Source organism: Epinephelus fuscoguttatus, linkage group LG7, assembly GCF_011397635.1.
Source record: "Epinephelus fuscoguttatus linkage group LG7, E.fuscoguttatus.final_Chr_v1".
Taxonomy (NCBI): Eukaryota; Metazoa; Chordata; class Actinopteri; order Perciformes; family Serranidae; genus Epinephelus; species Epinephelus fuscoguttatus.
In genome coordinates this window covers 4,111,887-4,133,814 of record NC_064758.1, presented here as the reverse complement: position 1 = coordinate 4,133,814, position 21,928 = coordinate 4,111,887, and the positions used below count along the sequence as shown (strand labels likewise).

Sequence of the window (21,928 nt, the reverse complement as noted above, 5' to 3'; positions counted from 1 at the left end):
TTGTCAGTTTTGTCTAATATTGCGCAGCCCTCATTCATTTTGACTCACCAACACAACTGTTAGACTGATGATACACAGCAACTTTTTGAGCAATGTTGTTGGGCATTATTCTCAGGGATGCAAACATGGTCAAGAAAGAGAGAGCTTGTTGAAGCGAAATTCTGAATATTAATACACTAACACTAGGCTAATTTGGAAGAATACTGTGTATTTCAAAACAGGACAAATCCATTGAGCAACAGTGTTTCCCCTATATGCAACAAGCAGCAGTGGTGCTCCGCTGCTGCTGATTTATTTTTCGTTTTTTTGTCTTACCTCTTTAGAAACTACCGTTATATTATTTGGTGCTATGGACCCTTCATATCCAGGTCAATTCACACACTTGTGAGTAAAGCATATAAGAGGGGACGAGAGGGCTTCATCTGATCCCTTCATAAACTAAAGTTATATTATTTTGAGTGACGGACGCTTCATATAATAACATAACAATATACTATTTATAGTGTTATACGGTGAAATGTTTCACCTTATAATGTGATGACTTACATTGTTTACATGACGGCATGTCAGTTCTGTCTCTATATGGTCACACCTTTACAATCCTCCTCTGCTCTCTGTATTGCGCAAAGTGGAGTTCGGTCCCGATGTGCACACACACACGCAGATAACTATTGTTTGTCATTGTAACTAGAATGCTGAAGTGGACAAATTTTTTTTCTTCTAGTATTTAAAGCTGTAGTAAACAGCTTCTTCATGTGCACTACCTGGAATGGTAGTTACACTAATTTGCTTATAGCCTGGGAACACAAAGACAGACCCATTTATGTGGCTAAGCACAAACAAATATGTTTCAAGTCACATTTTGATGGCTTTTTGGAATAACAATTTATTTATTTAGTCATACTTACTTTCCAGCATTATACACTTCAGCTGTGTCGAACAGATTGATCCCATTCTCATATGCCAACGTCACCAGCTCCTCTGCCACCTTCAACAACAAAATTTGAGATGATAAAATGAGCAAAGTGTGAAACTGTTCAATTTCTTGTCCCTTTGACCTCTGAGAGGCCCTTTCTGCTGTTGAAGTTGAATTTTTTATTTTTTTTTTTAAAAAGACAAGCAGTTGTATCAAGAATGCTTCACTATACAGCTTTTTAAGAACGACTTTTGAGCTACTAAGCTGGTGGCATGGCTGTAGATAGTTGCTTGATAGGTTCACTTCAGATCTCAACATCTATTAGTACTGCTACTACTCCCTTAATGACCTTGGTCATCTCCAAGTTTTCCTCAGAGGACCATGAGGTTGACAGTTTTGGTTCTGAGTGAAATATCACAACAACTATTGGCTGGAACAGCATGAAATTTGTCACATGTATTGACGGTCTCTAATGGCTTTTTAGACATCTTCCAGATCTCTGAATTGATGCCTTAATCTCCGATTTATTCTATGATTGCTGTGCTAATTGATAACTATTCATTGTGCAATGGGGATACATTGCTGGATTAAGATAACTTTGATTTGATTTTGTGAGAGGCTGCTACACCTGTTGCATCATGATAATGATCTTAAGTCAAATATATATATATATATATATATATATATATATATATATATATATATATATATCTATATATATACAGTACAGGCCAAAAGTTTGGACACACCTTCTCATTCAATGCGTTTTCTTTATTTTCATGACTATTTACATTGTAGATTCTCACTGAAGGCATCAAAACTATGAATGAACACATGTGGAGTTATGTACTTAACAAAAAAAGGTGAAATAACTGAAAACATGTTTTATATTCTAGTTTCTTCAAAATAGCCACCCTTTGCTCTGATTACTGCTTTGCACACTCTTGGCATTCTCTCCATGAGCTTCAAGAGGTAGTCACCTGAAATGGTTTTCCAACAGTCTTGAAGGAGTTCCCAGAGTGCTGTAAGACAGCTGCAGTACATCCAGAATGCTGCTGCTCGGGTCCTGACCAGAACCAGGAAGTACGAGCACATTAGTCCTGTGCTCAGGTCTCTACACTGGCTTCCTGTGGCTCAGAGAATAGACTTTAAAGCAGCTCTGCTTGTGTACAAGTCTCTCCACGGCCTAGCACCAAAGTACATCTCTGACATGTTAGTGCCATATAAACCATCTCGGACTCTGAGGACCTCAGGGACCGGCCTCCTGCTGGTGCCCAGAGTCAGGACTGAACATGGGGAATCAGGATTCCAGTTTTATGCAGCTAAAATCTGGAACAGTCTTTCTGAAGATGTGAGACAGGCCTCTACTCTGACAATGTTCAAATCTAGGCTCAAAACAGCTCTATTTCACTGTGCATATGACTGAAAGGATCTTATCTGCACTCTTCTCTTTTCAAGTTCATTTTATAATGATTATTTATGTTTTTATTTTGTATTGTGATTTTAATGCATTTTCTTGTTCTGTAAAGCACTTTGAATTGCTTTGTGTATGAATTGTGCTCTACAAATAAACTTGCCTTGCCTTGCCAGAGGTGTTTAGCACTTGTTGGCCCCTTTGCCTTCACTCTGCGGTCCAGCTCACCCCAAACCATCTCGATTGGGTTCAGGTCCGGTGACTGTGCAGGCCAGGTCATCTGCCGCAGCACTCCATCACTCTCCTTCTTGGTCAAATAGCCCTTACACAGCCTGGAGGTGTGTTTGGGGTCATTGTCCTGTTGAAAAATAAATGATCGTCCAACTAAACGCAAACCGGATGGGATGGCATGTCGCTGCAGGATGCTGTGGTAGCCATGCTGGTTCAGTGTGCCTTCAATTTTGAATAAATCCCCAACAGTGTCACCAGCAAAACACCCCCACGCCATCACACCTCCTCCTCCATGCTTCACAGTGGGAACCAGGCATGTGGAATCCATCCGTTCACCTTTTCTGCGTCTCACAAAGACACGGCGGTTGGAACCAAAGATCTCAAATTTGGACTCATCAGACCAAAGCACAGATTTCCACTGGTCTAATGTCCATTCCTTGTGTTTCTTGGCCCAAACAAATCTCTTCTGCTTGTTGCCTCTCCTTAGCAGTGGTTTCCTAGCAGCTATTTGACCATGAAGGCCTGATTCGCGCAGTCTCCTCTTAACAGTTGTTCTAGAGATGGGTCTGCTGCTAGAACTCTGTGTGGCATTCATCTGGTCTCTGATCTGAGCTGCTGTTAACTTGCAATTTCTGAGGCTGGTGACTCGGATGAACTTATCCTCAGAAGCAGAGGTGACTCTTGGTCTTCCTTTCCTGGGTCGGTCCTCATGTGTGCCAGTTTCGTTGTAGCGCTTGATGGTTTTTGCGACTCCACTTGGGGACACATTTAAAGTTTTTGCAATTTTCTGGACTGACTGACCTTCATTTCTTAAAGTAATGATGGCCACTCGTTTGTCTTTAGTTAGCTGATTGGTTCTTGCCATAATATGAATTTTAACAGTTGTCCAATAGGGCTGTCGGCTGTGTATTAACCTGACTTCTGCACAACACAACTGATGGTCCCAACCCCATTGATAAAGCAAGAAATTCCACTAATTAACCCTGATAAGGCACACCTGTGAAGTGGAAACCATTTCAGGTGACTACCTCTTGAAGCTCATGGAAAGAATGCCAAGAGCGTGCAAAGCAGTAATCAGAGCAAAGGGTGGCTATTTTGAAGAAACTAGAATATAAAACATGTTTTCAGTTATTTCACCTTTTTTTGTTAAGTACATAACTCCACATGTGTTCATTCATAGTTTTGATGCCTTCAGTGAGAATCTACAATGTAAATAGTCATGAAAATAAAGAAAACGCATTGAATGAGAAGATGTGTCCAAACTTTTGGCCTGTACTGTATATATATATATATATATATATATGTGTGTGTGTGTGTGTGTGTGTGTGTGTGTGTGTGTACATTGTTAAATCAATTTATGCATTCAAAACATTTGTATTTCAGTCAATAAACCCACAGCATTCAGAATCAGAATCAGAAATACTTTATTGATCCCCGAGGGGAAATTGTTTATGTTATAGTTGCTCCTTGCAAGAGAGGAAAGATACGTGAAAATATAAGAAATTTAAACATTAGTATTCACAAATATAGAGTTAAATAAACAGGAATTATTAACAAACATAAACTTAAATAAATATATATATATACATATATATATATTGTAAACTGAACAAGATTATTTACACAAACAAAATATATACAGTCAGGGTGAATGGGGTTATTGCACAAGTTAGATTAAATTATTGCAGTGTGTGAAATAGTCACAGGGCCACTCAGATGGAGGAGTTGTACAGTTTGATGGCCACAGGCAGGAATGATTTCCTGTGGCGCTCAGTGGTACATCTTGGTGGTATGAGTCTCCCACTGAAAGTACTCCTGTGCCTGACCAGCACATGGTGGAGTGGGTGTGAGGCATTGTCCAAGATAGTTCGTAGCTTAGACAGCATCCTCCTCTCTGACACCACCATCAGAGAGTCACACTCCATTCCCACAACGTCACTGGCCTTGCGGATCAGTTTGTTGAGTCTGTTGGTGTCCGCCACCCTCAGCCTGCTGCCCCAGCACACAACAGCATAGAGGATAGCACTGGCCACCACAGACTCATAGAAAATCCTGAGCATAGTCTGGCAGATGTTGAAGGACCTCAGTCGCCTCAGAAAATAGAGACCGCTCTGGCCCTTCCTGTAAAGAGCATTAGTGTTCTTAACCCAGTCCAGTTTATTGTCAATGTGTACCCCCAGGTACTTATAGCTCTCCACAATGTCCACACTGACCCCCTGGATGGAAACAGGGGTCACCGGTGTCTTGGTCCTCCTCAGATCCACAGCCAGTTCCTTTGTCTTTGCCACGTTGAGCTGCAGATGGTTCTGCTCACACCATGTGACAAAGTTATCCACAACAGCCCTGTACTCATCCTCATCACCCTTGGTGATACATCCAACTATAGCAGAGTCATCAGAAAACTTCTGAAGATGGCAGGTCTCAGTGCAATAGCTGAAGTCCGTGGTGTAGAGGGTGAAGAGGAAGGGAGAGAGGACAGTCCCCTGCGGGGCCCCAGTATTGCTGACCACTCTGTCTGACACACAGTGTTGCAAGCGCACATACTGTGGTCTGCCAGTCAAGTAGTCTACAATCCAGGACACCAGGGGGGCATCCACCTGCATTGCTGTCAGCTTGTCACCCAGTAGAGCTGGACGTATGGTGTTGAACGCACTAGAGAAGTCAAAAAACATGACCCTCACAGTGCTCGCCGGCTTATCCAAATGGGTGTAGACCTGGTTGAGCAGGTAGATGATGGCGTCCTCAACTCCAAGTCGGGGCTGATAGGCGAACTGGAGGGGGTCCAAAAGTGGCTTGACCATGGGCTGGAGCTGCTCCAAGACAAGTCTCTCCAGGGTCTTCATGATGTGGGAGGTCAATGCCACGGGTCTGTAGTCCTTGGAGCCACTGGGACGCGACGTCTTTGGCACAGGAACGAGGCAGGATGTCTTCCACAGCAAGGGGACCCTCTGGAGACTCAGGCTCATGTTGAAGACATGCTGAACTACTCCACATAGCTGGGGGGCACAGGCTTTGAGCACCCTGGGGCTGACACCATCAGGGCCTGCAGCCTTATTTGAGTGGAGTCTCATCAGCTGTCTTCTCACATGGTCAGCAGTGAAGCACACTGTGGAGGTGACGACACGTGGGGAGGGGTGTAGTCCTCATGATGGAGAGAGCAGTCAGTGTGACCACGGGGGGAGGAGGTGTGAGGAGGAGGAGGAGGGGGGGGTCAAGCAGGAGGGTGTTGAGGTGTGAGAGGGAGGAGTGGGGGAAGAGGGTGGAGTGGGAGATGGTTGACCAAGACAGACAGCAGAAGAGTCGGGGGAGGGGGGGGGATGGGCAGGTCCAGCAGTGTCAAATCTGTTAAAAAACAGATTCAGTTCATTGGCGTGGCCCTGTCCACGCTGCCTTCAACTCCTCTGTTGTTAGTCCTGAAGCCAGTGATGGTCCTCATTCCACTCCAGACCTCTCTCATGTTGTTCTGCTGGAGTTTCCTCTCCAGCTTCCTCCTGTACCTCTCCTTAGCCTCCCTTATCTTCATCTTCAGCTCCCCCTGTATTGTTCTCACCTCCTCCCTGTCACCAGCTCTGAAGGCCCTCTTCTTTGCATTTAGGATGGCTTTGATGTCCTTTGTTACCCACGGTACTCCTGTGCCTGACCAGCACATGGTGGAGTGGGTGTGAGGCATTGTCCAAGATAGTTCGTAGCTTAGACAGCATCCTCCTCTCTGACACCACCATCAGAGAGTCACACTCCATTCCCACAACGTCACTGGCCTTGCGGATCAGTTTGTTGAGTCTGTTGGCGTCCGCCACCCTCAGCCTGCTGCCCCAGCACACAACAGCATAGAGGATAGCACTGGCCACCACAGACTCATAGAAAATCCTGAGCATAGTCCGGCAGATGTTGAAGGACCTCAGTCGCCTCAGAAAATAGAGACCGCTCTGGCCCTTCCTGTAAAGAGCATTAGTGTTCTTAACCCAGTCCAGTTTATTGTCAATGTGTACCCCCAGGTACTTATAGCTCTCCACAATGTCCACACTGACCCCCTGGATGGAAACAGGGGTCACCGGTGTCTTGGTCCTCCTCAGATCCACAGCCAGTTCCTTTGTCTTTGCCACGTTGAGCTGCAGATGGTTCTGCTCACACCATGTGACAAAGTTATCCACAACAGCCCTGTACTCATCCTCATCACCCTTGGTGATACATCCAACTATAGCAGAGTCATCAGAAAACTTCTGAAGATGGCAGGTCTCAGTGCAATAGCTGAAGTCCGTGGTGTAGAGGGTGAAGAGGAAGGAGAGAGGACAGTCTCGGGGCCCCAGTATTGCTGACCACTCTGTCTGACACACAGTGTTGCAAGCGCACATACTGTGGTCTGCCAGTCAAGTAGTCTACAATCCAGGACACCAGGGGCATCCACCTGCATTGCTGTCAGCTTGTCACCCAGTAGAGCTGGACGATGGTGTTGAACGCACTAGAGAAGTCAAAAAACATGACCCTCACAGTGCTCGCCGGCTTATCCAAATGGGTGTAGACACGGTTGAGCAGGTAGATGATGGCGTCCTCAACTCCAAGTCGGGGCTGATAGGCGAACTGGAGGGGGTCCAAAAGTGGCTTGACCATGGGCTGGAGCTGCTCCAAGACAAGTCTCTCCAGGGTCTTCATGATGTGGGAGGTCAATGCCACGGGTCTGTAGTCCTTGGAGCCACTGGGACGTGACGTCTTTGGCACAGGAACGAGGCAGGATGTCTTCCACAGCAAGGGGACCCTCTGGAGACTCAGGCTCATGTTGAAGACATGCTGAACTACTCCACATAGCTGGGGGGCACAGGCTTTGAGCACCCTGGGGCTGACACCATCAGGGCCTGCAGCCTTATTTGAGTGGAGTCTCATCAGCTGTCTTCTCACATGGTCAGCAGTGAAGCACACTGTGGAGGTGACGACACGTGGGGGAGGGGTGTAGTCCTCATGATGGAGAGAGCAGTCAGTGTGACCACGGGGGGAGGAGGTGTGAGGAGGAGGAGGAGGGGGGGTCAAGCAGGAGGGTGTTGAGGTGTGAGAGGGAGGAGTGGGGGAAGAGGGTGGAGTGGGAGATGGTTGACCAAGACAGACAGCAGAAGAGTCGGGGGGGGGGAGGGGGGATGGGCAGGTCCAGCAGTGTCAAATCTGTTAAAAAACAGATTCAGTTCATTGGCGTGGCCCTGTCCACGCTGCCTTCAACTCCTCTGTTGTTGGTCCTGAAGCCAGTGATGGTCCTCATTCCACTCCAGACCTCTCTCATGTTGTTCTGCTGGAGTTTCCTCTCCAGCTTCCTCCTGTACCTCTCCTTAGCCTCCCTTATCTTCATCTTCAGCTCCCCCTGTATTGTTCTCACCTCCTCCCTGTCACCAGCTCTGAAGGCCCTCTTCTTTGCATTTAGGATGGCTTTGATGTCCTTTGTTACCCACGGTTTGTTATTTGGGTAACAATGGACAGTCCTGGCTGGGACAGTGGAGTCCACACAGAAGCTGATGTAGTCCGTGATGCATTCTGTGAGCCCGTCGATGTCCTCCCCATGTGGCTCACAGAGTGCCTGCCAGTCTGTCACACCAAAACAGCCCTGCAGTGTCTCATAAGCCTCCTCCGACCATCTCCTCACTGTCCTCATGGTCGCAGGCTGGCTCTTGACTAGTGGTACATAGCAGGGGTTGAGGTGCACCAGGTTGTGGTCTGACCTACCCAGAGGGGGGAGGGGGGAGCAGCTGTATGCATCTTTGGCGTTTGCATACAACAAGTCCAGTGTCCTCTCCTCTCTGGTAGGGCAGCTCACATACTGTGTGAATGTGGGTAATGTTGTTGCCATGGTGACGTGGTTGAAGTCACCCGAGATAGCTATGAAGGCACTCGGGTGTTTAGTCTGCAGGCGGGCTATGGCGGAGTGAATGACGTCACATGCCGACGGGTTGGCAGAGGGGGGGATGTAAACAGTCACAATAATGGCATGTGAAAACTCCCTGGGCAAATAATACGGCCTGAGTCCAACAGCAAACAGTTCAATGTCCGGGCAACAGATTTGTTCCTTAATGGAAATATGGTCAGGACTGCACCAGTGGTTATTTACTAGAACAGCAAGCCCCCCTCCTTTTCGCTTACCGCTCTCGGTGCAGTCCCGGTCGGCCTGAACAGTCTGAAAGCCGCTGATGGAGACGTTGTTGTCGGGAATGTCCTGGTGAAGCCATGTCTCAGTGAAACACATCAGACTACATTCCCGGTACTCCTTCTGACTTTTGGCGACCGCTGTCAGCTCGTCCATCTTATTTGCCAGTGACCTCACATTGCCCATGATGAGAGGGGAGACACGGCTTATATCTTCTCTTCTCCGTAAGCCTCCGTTGTCTCAACCCTGCTTTTTTCCGCCGCTGTTTACTTCCTCCCCTGCATCCTCTGTGAGTTTTCCTCCACAGTTCAGCTGGTATCTCCGATGTTCCGGCCGCCAAGCTGGCCGGCCTCAGCGCGATCAGCTGATCTCTGGAGTAAACAATGCCGCCATGAAGTTGTTGCGCAATGGTGCCGGGTCCGAATGAAATAAGTAATTCCAGGGTGAGGAAAACGAGTACAACTCTCTCAGTCAGCATGTTTTGAGAGGGCGCAGTTTCAAAATTACAATCACAAAAAGCAAGCACAAATACCAAACTTAATAAAGCAAAAAAGTAAGAAAACTGAGAAAAACGAGCAGGAGCGACTGCAACAGGCTGCACGCGCGGGCGCATGCGCACTAGGACCTTACAGTGATGGTTACATTTTTGTGCAGAAGACTTTCATAATGTCCTTGCTGGATTGTAAACCACAGCTTAACAGTGCTATAATGTTATGCCTTTGAAACAATATGTTAGTATTGAATTGGCAAAGTTACAAAATGTCTTTTAGTCATAAAGCAGAAAGCTGTATCTTAACTTTATTTAGGCTCTCCGAATCCTCTTATAACCTTGGAAAACTACAAATATACTTTAGCCACCTGAAAGTTGGCTGCTGCATCTCCCTCAACCTCGTAACATCCCGTGGCTATGGCTCTTTGTGCTTTCTTCTCAGGATCAACTGCATGTGCATGGCATATCAATCAATAGTTGTCAGTGAAATCCGCAGTATTTCTAACTTTTCATTAGGGGCAAGCTGGCCATCAGGACGTTTGGGAAGACTCCCAAATGGCCGATCCATTCCAGCTTAACCCTATATGGGCCCGAACGACGCATAGTGCCTCCAAATTCACACCTGTTCTTCTCTATTGATTTTCTCCTCTACCGTACATCATATCACGTGAAACAGCGGAATTGTAGCTTTCCAACAAGGCCAAGCACTTGTCGGTAGTCCAATGTTTTCACAGCGAAAAAGAATGATAAATTTACACTAAAATGATGTATAACAGAGCTTTCATACAGCTCTGCACACACATTACTCTTGGATGGATTACTCGCGAATGCAGGGTCGCACAGAAATGCCAGGCATATCACATGAAAGCGCAGGAGCAGAGCTTTCCAATGATACCACACACATCATTGTGCTGTCATCCCATCACGCTATAAATACAGATTGATTGTCTACAAAATAAAAACCTGACGAATTTCTTTACAACCCATTATACAGATCTTGTTATCAGTCACTTCATATAGTGAGGAATATCGTATCTTACCATGTCTTAGGCTTGCGTGTGTTTCTCCCTGTCTATCCACATTTGTAGTCCGGCTTTCAAGATGCAAATATCTCCATATTGTTCAGTTGACACTCCATCAAACTTTGTATGACAAGACCGGGGGCCTCATTTATAAAGCTTGCTTACGCACAAAACGGGGCTTGAAAGTGGTGTACGCCACTTACCACGCAAAGGTTGTGATTTATAAAGATAAACTTGGCGGGCGAGAATGTGCGCACCTGTAAGCAAACTCTGAGTCATGCGTGCGCACATTTTGGAGACACTGGGAAGTGGCGACGCAGATGGCGAGGTGGAGAAGTGGAGTCAGATTTTTATTGATGTCTCACACAAATTTAATGTCACGCTAGATCCACGTTATCATTGAAATTAAATCCAGTGGCCTTATTCTGCGATTGGAGTGAGTGATAATTATTTATGCTCTCATGTATCCATGGTCCACATGCAGCATAGTCATAACACTAGGGCCAGCATCCGCTCTTGCATAGTTCCTAGAGCTAACAATGCAGTTAAAAACTCTTTCTTTTACACTGGTATCATGGCATGGAATAGTTTGCCAACTGCTACAAAACGCCTCTCATCACGAGGGATTTTTAAAAGACAGGTCAAGCAGATTTTATGGAACAAGGTGGATATTTATTGATGAACTGGATAGTTTTTACAGCTGTTTCTTATTTACTGTATGTATTTTTAGTCTGAGTTTGTCTGCTTCTTGTTTATTTGCTGGAAATAAGTATTTTACTTTAGCATGTCATCCTTAGAATTGCTGTCTTATTGTCTTCCAGAAATAAATCAATCAATCAAAAATTGTTTCATAAAAACGTTGTAAAATCCAACTCAAATCCTGAATTGAAATTCTTTCTAAATACGTATTTAATCCGCACTGCCTCTAATGTCTCATTGTCCACTCTGTGAGCGCAGGAGGGGGAGAGGATGGTGCGACTGCATGGAATATATTTATTTATTTAGCTAAATATTTCCAGTGCATTTATCATGTCTCAAAATACAGCCATTAAGCACAACTGTTACACTCATTTCATCAGCCCTACTTTGACATGTGCTGTTCATGACAAAACTGGCATGAAGAAACATGTTCGCCTATTACACTTTCAGCTTTGAATTGTATTTAAAATTACACATTGTATTTTGGGACAGGGATGCCACAGGTTCATGCTGTAATTCAGGCCGGGAGTATGATCAGACTAATTGCCATAAATATATAACCGTGCGTAATTTCGCAAGATGGCACTGGCACATACTCCTTTTTGCCTCCACCTTTAATAAATGTAATTCTTTATGTCGCACATCAATGTCAAACATCCTGAAATTTAAAAGCAACACATTAACTACATGTTGATAAAGGAGTAGAAATATTTGGTCTACCTTTGGATCAGACCACTTTTTTTTTTTTGTTCTGTCACAGCTGACAGCATCAGCAGCGCTGATCTGTTGCCACTTTTTTTTCGCTTTCTTTTATTAGTGATCACCAAATAAAATCTTTCTTCAGTCCTTCACCTCCCGTTAAAGGGTCTCTAGCTCAGTCTCAGAGAAATTCCGTTTTTTGGTTCATTTCTCACCCATCGCCGTGACTCAAACAACAAGAGAACACTCACATGCCGGCTTATTTATATGCAGGTCGCATTCATGAGGTGATTTGCATGACCATTTATGGTTGAACTAGGGCGTGTAGAGGCGGATCTGGGTGCGCACAACTCCAGGAGGTCTGTGATTTATAAAGAGAACATTGCGCATGTGCATGCGCACGGTTTTATAAATCAGATTATTTTTTGGCGCACGCCATTTTCAGCTTTTGGGTGCACGTCAACTTTTAGTATGAATCCTAAGCACTCTTTAATAAATGAGGCCCCAGCACACTTCACCTTTGCGCACCCAGTTGTGGGTTCAATCCCCTGCCGGGTCATACCAAAGACTATAAAAATGGGATCCATTGCCTCCCTGCTTGGCACTCAGCATCAGGGGTTGGAATTAGGGGGTCAGATCATCACATGATTCCCGAGCACGGCACCGCTGCTGCTCACCGCTCCCTCAGGGGATGGGTCAAATGCTGAGAACAGATTTCACACACTCAGGTGTGTGACAATCAGTGGAACTATACCTTTACTTTACCACGCTCAAGGCTGAGGCAAACCTGAACCAGAGTTAGACTTGCAAGCACAAGGTATGCAACTAGCTTTCCAGCAACAAGGATCTAAGTGAGTTAGCATCCAGTGTCTAACTCTGCAAGGACCCCGAGCAACTGGCTTCCTCGGATCAGAACCTTTGGAACAAGGACACAGCAAAGACTGCAGCTGGAACAGCTCTTCCCAGCCTTTTTCTGCTGGCTAACAAAGCAGTACACCACCTCTTTCCCATCCACTCAAGGATCGGTAAAGTAACAACTGGGCATAGCTTTATCACAGCTTTACAGGCTAAGCAAGACTGTTTAACTTGTTGTATGTGATTTAATGCTGTCATTGAGTTATTGCTGTGATTGTTTGCAGTCAGGTCATTGATGAGTTGGCTTCGCCAAAGCTAAGTGTTTAGTTTGGTAATACTGTTTACAAACAGATTCTTGCACACAACTAAACAATCTCTGCACTAAAACAGACTGTTTGCAACACAAATCACATTCACATAGACTCATTAACAAATAGGCTTTCAACAGAGCTACACCCAACCAGGCATCTCAAAGTTCCCACTTCTTTTCCTTTGTCTTTGTCTTTGAAAAGTCCTACCCCCCTACTGGGTACTTTTTCCAGTGTAAATCTGAGGTTGAGGGAATGTTTTTTGCCTGGGTAATTTCGGTGGAAATGCGCAGAGGTTTTTCAAAATTCTGGGTAAGTGATAATTGTTCCTGCGGCGGATAAGGGGCTATTGATGTGGAATGTCCATGACCAAACCTCAATACGCGATTTGGTCGGGGTGAGAATGTGTTGCCTCAGTGGTGACATGGTCCATTCTGGCTTCCACAGCCACAGACATCCTCATTTTTGTTGAAATCTCATCAGTCATTTTCATCATGAAGAGTTTCCACCTGTTTGAAGTTTTTGTGTAAAATGTAATTTATGTAAAAAGGTAAAAAGAAAGTAGCCAGAAGATGAAAAAGAAATAGGTGGTGCAGAAATATTACAAGCTTAAAAGGGAAAACTGTTGGTGCAAGATGGAGTTTAACACACCAAATTGTCCTATCTTTTCTGTGGTGGAATTACCCACAATTAGCCAGGCCACTCATGAGGCCACAAATGACTGTTGGGCAGCTACAGTGCTTGCTGATGATGTGAGGAAGGACAGTTTCCATTTGTTTTGAGGTTTTGAGAAGGTAGGTAGGTATAGGGTTGGAAGTTCTTGCTCCCAGCCTAACCTTCAATCCCACAAGGTCGGTGGTTGCATGTGTTAATTTCAACCATCTGTGGATCTTTCTTCCACAGATTCTTAATGAGGACTTGGCTTGAGAGGCGAAAGATCCTATGAACCCTGACTGAGTCATGAGATGCAAGAACCTTGTAAATGTACCTCAGGTGTAAATGTAAATGTACCTGTGGGCTTGGAGGTCTCCAGGGGCCTGTGTTTGTATCCCATGGTGTCACTGGTGCAGTTCCACCTCAAGCCTGGTGGCCTTTATATGTCAGCTCTACTCTTGGAAGGCAATAGACCCTTTTAGGGCTGACATAATTTTATAATCTGGAGGCAAAATATGGCTTGCCACCACAGGGCTGTAGGCTACATAGGAGTCTTAAAATGTCATTTTGTTGTGTTATTGGGAGCCAGAATAGAAGGAGTCATGGCTCAAAAAAAATGTCTCACATACCATCCACTTCTGCCCATCAATGAAAACGAAGACAGTTATGGTTAAATGTGATAAGACAAAAGGACTGGATGGGGGTGATCTTTAAAAATGCTGACATGCATAGTGCACACATCAGGTTAGGCAAATAGTATTTACTGTTGTAGGGATGAGTAACATTATCTGTATTAGGGGTTATCATGTCCGCCTAATCAGAAATGGGTGAGGTATTAAGAAGAATAGCCTATTGGATTTCTCTGTAACACTAACATTTTAGCACATTAGCTAGTGGTAGCTTTGATAGCAAAACAAACTGGAGGAAACCGTTCAAGTAACATCCTCTTTTGTAAGATTGGCTTAGTAACCAGCCACAAAGCTGGCCATCCCATCTTCGGCAGTCCTGTCGAATCATCCATCCACTGAGTAAGAGCGTATGGGTCGGCCAATCTGGTCCCATTGGTCAGTGTTTACTTATTTAAGTAAGTCCTGGAGAGTGAGTGACCTGACATGGTGCATTCATAAATTCAGTCTGATGCTCTACACTAAAATGAGAGCCCTGCTGGTCGAAGAAAATGAGGTGCTATATTTCAATATGAATTAACAAATGGTTCAGTTAATCACACTTTCATTCCGGTCAGCACTCTGCTGCTCCGCTTCCCCGGAGAGAGTTCCCTGAGTGTGCTCTGCCATTTTGAGAATGGCAGAATGCACTCGGTGCTCTGGATAACTGGACGGTACATTTCGACAGTGCTCTCTCTTTCTGAATGGACCACTCGCATCATCTTCCACTATTGTCTAAAACAAACGAACAGAACTTGCTAGCTAGCACTAGAGTAAAAGGGTCTATAGTTTGCTGCTTTTGGAACGTGCTTCAGAGGGGAGGTGTTTACTAACAGTTGGAACATTAGTTGCCCACTGGTGGATCTTGAAGCCTCCAGAAAGCCAGTGTTAGCACTGTGTCTAAAATGGTTTTAGATTCCTGCTCAGTGCTGGTGCTGTGGAGACAGTTATTAACATAAAACAACCATTCTACTGTCTCCACTAGAACTGGACTGTGTCTCCCATTGTCCTGAGCATAGTGTTGCTCACTCAGCAGGTACTGCAGGTTGTCCTGAAGGGCAGCATCTGCCACACATAGATGTTGGGCGCTGAGTGTTGATTCATGTCCCTCAAAATAAATTTCAGGACTGCCTTTCTCGCTAGCGATAGCGGAATCTGGTGGAACATATCTTTGATGTGTCCGCTTACTGCTACCACATGCTCCCACAATCTCAGGAGGACACCGAGCAATGGTGGTAGAGGCCCATGGAAAAGCAACCTATTCAGGTAATGTGTTGTGATGATCCCAGTCCTGTCCTTACCATTGTGCCTCACCATATGGTGAGGGGGGAACCCTGAGTTTGTGGACTGGCATGCTTCTTCAGGGGATATCTTGTACACATATCTGTTCTGCTTCTTTTTAAGGATCTCTCTGCAATACACTTTGGCACAGCTTGGCAGAGGTGGGAATGTCACACTTGTGCAAGTCACAACCAAATCTCAAGTCTTAACCTTCAAGTCTCAAGCAAGTCCCAAATTACTGTGGTGAGAATCAAGCAGTCCCTGCTATAATTCGAGCGATAGAAGTCAAGTAATTGCTCAGGTCAAGCAAGTCACAAGTCAAGTCATACATGTTGAAGGAAATGTCAGAGCTTTTCACTTAAAAGCTGAAGACTTTAATGGATTCCCAAATAAGGTTATTCCGTGCCAATCTATGGTTTAGTTTCTAAGATTCTGGGGTGTAAATCACCAGTTTCATCATGATGCGATATTATATCGATTCTTTGGACAGAAAGATATTTGCCACTATTACAAAGTCTGCTGCCATACGATTTTGGTATGATCCGATTCGGGTGCCTGCGATCAATATGAGACGATATCATCTGCCCATTTAACATAATCAATTATAGAAGAAGCTGCCACCCTTCTCTTTTTTGCTTTTGGCCATTAAAGATAAAACAGTGCATAAATAATGTAAATAATTGTATCCGCTTAAGTGCAGTAAAGTTCACTTTATAATGACTCCACTAACACACATTACACAGCACGGCATAAGTTAATCTTCAGGGTTTCTGTCAGAAAGTCCTTTCTGGAAGAAATCTTTTCAATTTAACCCAAACCAGGCTCTTTTTCATCTCCCAACAGAATAGCTTGGTTACATTTCAGTCTACATGCACGTTTTTCAGCCGAACATTGTTGAAACAGGGTTCCTAATTCTGCTGTAGTGAGAACTAGCGGAGTGAGATGCCTGTTGAAGCAAGTAATGTTAAACTGTGTTTTATCTCAGAACAGCATTGTTTATGTACAGCATGTGACAGTGATGCAGACTTTCAAATAAAAGCGTAACCTAAAGATGACGATATAGATCGATGTTTTCATCCGGCATCAATGATACTGGATCGTTGATCATTGAATTGATATATTGATCCAGATAGATAGATCGTTACACCCCTGGAAGTTTCTGTTAGTTACTGACTTTAAACAATAAGCATGCTCACCTGGCTTGCTCTAAATTACCATGACTGTTTCTTGCAAAATGCATCTATCAAAACAGAGACTCCTGTCTGTTGAGCCTTCCTCTTTACCTTGGAGCCAAGGAGACCAAAGATGGAGTGCATACATTACAAAGGTCAAGTAGCCTGACTTCGAGGCCTCTTTTAGGTCTTCTGTTGACCTGACTGTTACCTTAAGCATAATTATCACCCATGTCCTTTACTGACCAAAGATGAAGGCTGTAACACAACAAAATTCCTTCCCAATACAATAATTATGACAATAATAATAATACATTTTATTTATAGAGTGCTTTTCAAGATACTCAAAGATGCTTCATACTGGTTAAAAACGATCACAAAATAAACTAGAATAAAATACACACAACATCATTTACACATTAAAAGCTGTTAGGAAAAGATGAGTTTTGATTTGAACTGGGACAGGTCAGTGCAGTCTTGAATATGTTTGGGCAGTGAGTTCCAGAGGGAGGGGGCAGCTATGGAGAAGGCCCTGTCACCCCAGGTTCAGTGTTTGGTCTTGAGTGGTGGAGTCCGGAGGTTGGCATCAGAGGAGCGGAAGCTGCAGGAAGGAGTGTGGCAGTGGAGCAGGTCATTGAGGTAGGAGGGGGCCTGGTTATGGAGGGCTTTATAAGCGAGGAGAAGGACTTTGAATTTGATGTGTTGTGGGACAGGAAGCCAGTGGAGGTTTTGAAGGACAGGGGTGATGTGATTGCGGGATCTGGAATGGGTGAGCAGACAGGCAGCAGAGTTCTGGATGTACTGGGATTTATTTTATTGAGTTTGGATGATGTACCATAAAGAATGCTGTTACAGTAGTCAATTCTGGATATGATGAAGCCATGGATGAGAGTTCATCACATCCAGAATTACACAAACAAACTTAAGAAGATAAAATAACATAAGCTGCACCCAGCGAATAAATCTAACTTTACATTTACTCAGGCACTATAAATAGAAATATTTTCTTCTCATGCCTCTACTCCACTACATTTATCTGACAGTTGTAGTTACTTGTTACTTTACAAACTAAAATTTTACACATAAAACACATGAAAATGTTCAAGTACAGCTGGAATTATTAGTCAGTAAATGAACTGACAGAAATTTAATTGGCAACTATTTGGATAATCATCTAATTTATGTTTTTCATACAAAACATTTCATAGTTCCAGTTTCACAAATGTGAGGATTTTTACCTGGTTTTTATTATTTTAATAATTCCAATGTATTTTTAATAATGTTTAAGTTTGGACAAAACAAATAGTAGTCACTTTGGGTTCTGGATAAATGTGACACAGTCTCTCACTATTGTCAGTATTATTACAAACCAAATAATCAGTCAACTAATAGAGAAAATAATCGGCAGATTCATCCATAATGAAAATAATAATTAGTTAATAGTTAAAAATGAGCTCCACCTCAACCAATTCCAAAAGTAAATCCTGCTTTTACAATAATGTATGTGTCATCATGATCTTTTGAGGTCTTAAATAGGCTAATACTTGACTAAAACAGTCACAGAGACATTTTTCTCAGCACAGTACTTTTAATACTTGAAGTACATTTTTCTGATTAGACTTAAAAACTTTTATCTAAGTATCAATTTCAGTGCAGGACTTTTGTATTTTTACAGTGTGGTATTTGTACTTTTATAGTGAAGGATTTAAATACTTCCTGTCCAGCTCTGACCCCTGTCTGAATGGACACTCACCTAACAACACCTGCTGCTGTGAGGGAGCATCCCAGGAAGCGCACATACACACACATTTACACAGTAAAATTATGTTAGAAGATCAGGCAGGGATGATCATTATACACAGTGGAAGCCCCAGAACCTCATACAAATAAGTTAGAGGACCACCTAAGCAAATGACAGCCAGCAGCACATGTATTGGCTCTTCTCAGTTATTCCTATGTGTGTGTAACGTACCCAGAGCTGACCATGTGATGCAGGTTGCAAAACACATTCAATACTTAATGACTCAGAGAAAACTCACATGTATTATGTAGGGCTGGCAGAAAAAATTGATACAGCATAGTATTGTGACATCTTATGTGGCGATATTGTATCAATGCATGGATGCCAAGTATCAGTCTTTTATCATATACATTACTATTTTTTCCAAATATACATTTCAATGCAGCTTTTGGTAGTAGAATAATAAAATCGATTGCTTATTCGGTCTACTAGATATTGCTGATGTTTTTTTCCTGGTGAGGTCAGCAGCGGTCTCAGTCAGCGGCATTTGGCAGGAAGTTCATCAAAACAAAGATGGAGGCACCTGAGAAAGAAATCAGAAATGTGCCATTGGCTTTTAAATCAAACGTCTGGACTTATTTTGGATTTTTTAATGCAGAAGGAAAGGAGGACTTGGATATGACACATGCGATTTACAAGCACTGTCATATGAGAGCAAAATAGTTGGGGAATACTATGAACATGTGGGCTCACCTCACACTCAATCATCCAGAGAAAAGCTAATGCTAAATCCGCTTTGCTGAAAAATCAACAAACACTGGACACACTTAGCTCTAGCTCTGAGAGAGCTAAGAAAATAACATAGTCCATCACCTATTTCATGTGCCAAGATCTGTGTCCATACAGCGTTGTTGAAAATGAAGACTTTTGTTACATGCTAAAAACACTGTAACCCCGGTATGTGACTCTGTCCTGATGTTTTTTCACCAACCCAGCTATACCCAAGCTCTACGAAGAAGTTCAACATAAAGCTGAGGAATCTTTGAGTACAGCAGGAAGGGTGGCTTTAACTTGTGACACTTGGACTTCAAGGTCAGTGGATTCATATGTGACTTCAATGAAACATTATCACACAGAAGACTGGCGACTGCTGTCTTGCGTTCTCCAGATTAGAGCACTTCACAAAAGTCACACGGGAGAAAACATTGCAGACCTCCTGCAAAATGCAGAACAAGAATGGAGAATTGCCGACAAAAACCTTGTTGTTGTAACAGACAAACTTCTAACATGGGTGTTGCCATTAGTGGGATACCTGCATATGAAGTGTGGATTACGAGCCTAATTTGTCCTCACAGAGGGTGTTACATTTGGCAACAGTTCAGTTTGTATGCAAAATTCTGACAAGTTTCATGACGGTGTTTGTCAGCCTGTCTGCTTTGCATCACATTTTGCTGCAATAACAATGATTAAAGTCAGACGAACAGACTGAAAACTTTATCTTATGAGGTAAAACAGATACTGACAAAGTTTTCCTTTGGGGAAATAATTTGCATTTGGAAAAGAGGTAATAAATCACCAACGTATCACAATAATATTGTATCATGACCTAAGTATAATAATAATGTATCATGGGTCCTCTGAGTTGGTTCTGTCTGCGCAATACTAGGGGTGGAAATCGCCAAAGGACATGGTGAAGCCCATTATGCGGCTGTACATAGGCTATGTCTTTCATTCTACTGAGGAGAGCTTTGGAAGAGGACAGAGATCTCGTAGGGTAAGCACAACATATGTGGAGTAATGTTTCAAAAAGAAATTGTAAATTGTAGAGCAAGTCGGAAAATCAGTGGTTTGATCCCCTGCTCCTCTAGTCCACGTCTTGATGTATTCTTGGGCAAGATACCAAACCCCAAATCGTGTGAGTGCATGTGAATGTCTAAACTGAGTAGCAAGTGGCATCTTGCATAGTAGCCTCATTAAGCTATACTGCATGGCAGCACTGAGCTCTGGAGCCTATCCCAGCTGACATTGGACGAGAGGCAGGGTAGACCCTGGACAGGTCGCTAGACTATTGCAGGGCTGACACACAGACAGACAACCATTTACACACACATTCACACCTAGCTGCGGCCAATTTAGAGTCACCAATTAACCTCTCCCCAACCTGCATGTCTTTGAACTGTGGGAGGAAGCCGGAGTACCCGGAGAAAACATGCAAACTCCGCACTGAGGGGCTCCCTCCTGGGACCGGACCAGTAACCCTCTTGCTGTGAGACAACAGTGCTAACCACTATACCACTGTACTGCTCCAATTCAGTTCAGTTCAATTCAATTTCATTGATAAAGCTCAATATTACAAATCACAATTTGCCTCACAGGGCTTTACAGCATACGACATCCTCTGTCCTTTGGACCCTCACAGCGGATAAGGAAAAACTCTGGTAATATTATTTGTGGTAATGTTTTCTTTTTGAAGAATGAATGCTCAAGCAGACACTGAAAGTTTGTGTGCTTTTATCTTTTTAACACTGCTTTTTTTTTTTTTTTTTAACTTTTAGGGCCAAAGAATTACATCTTGAACATGAACCAAACATTTTCTGTAATAACTCATGCTCTGAAAATGCCATGCAATACAATAAGAGTACTGAAAATAGATGAAAAGTTCCATGAGGTCACCCTGTGCTTTCTGAGATAATATTTCTGTTTTATCTCAGTGTATTCAATATATTTACCTCCACATATGATATTTTACCAAAATAAACAATAAACAATAAATAAACAACTACAGGAGGTAAGTGTATAAAAGAAAAGCCAAATTACCAGTGTTATATGAAATGAATGTCAATGATGGAGGAGGAAACAAGACAGCTCTGAAAAAACACATTTAAGTGATGTCAGTTTTACATGTTTTATATTTCTATGTGTGATGACTCTGTTTTGGCTTTGGTTTTTGGATGAATTTTGTGTGTTGTTCTCCCTTCCCCCTTCCCTGTCTGTTTCTGTTTCGTGATCTTCCCGATCTTCACTCCACTACTCTGCCAGCTCCTCCGGCTCCTCTTCTGGCTCCATCATGAGTTTATCTGAGAAAGCATCAGCCTGGCCTGTAGCCATTTCTAACAGAAACTCACCCATTTGTCATACCTACCAGTTGTTCACTTCAGAAATGCTCAAAGTGTTTGACCATCTCCTTCAGGGCAAGGAGGCCAGTAGCTGGGTTCTCTCCTTACCTCAAGGTTCAGGTTCCATTTTGTCATAATACATAGATTTTCACATTCTGGCTGCTGAGAGCGGGTTCAAACATTCAAACGTACTGTCTCCTGGTCACAAGTCTCTTTTCCTCTCCAAGTTCTGGTTGATTCTGGTGCTGACGACAACTTTATTTACTCTGAGTTTGTTTCACAGCCCAACCTGCCCATAGGTTCCTCCCCAAGGAAGTGTTTCCACACTATGGTGAACTAGTCGCTCTGATCACCACCATACTATCCCAGTTTCACTACTAGTTTCTGGTAATCATCATGAGACTATTTTCCTCTATATTATTCCTTCACCCACTTCACCCTCAGTTTTAGGTCTTCCCCGGGTAAAGCTCCACAATCCTCACAGACTGGTCCACCTCATTCATTACTAATTGGAGCTTGTTTTGCCACTCCTACTGTTTGCACT

The 21,928-nt window shown here is 43.5% G+C and overlaps 1 protein-coding gene across 1 annotated transcript in view; it reads right to left on the bottom strand.

The window, feature by feature from the left end:
* The window catches only part of LOC125892021 (voltage-gated potassium channel subunit beta-2-like), a 202,408-nt gene that overhangs the window by 46,974 nt on the left and 133,506 nt on the right, over nt 1-21,928 (bottom strand). The window contains exon 8 of the mRNA XM_049581741.1: nt 909-988. Coding sequence (XP_049437698.1) covers nt 909-988 — 80 coding nt within the window. The remainder of the gene's footprint in view (nt 1-908; nt 989-21,928) is intronic.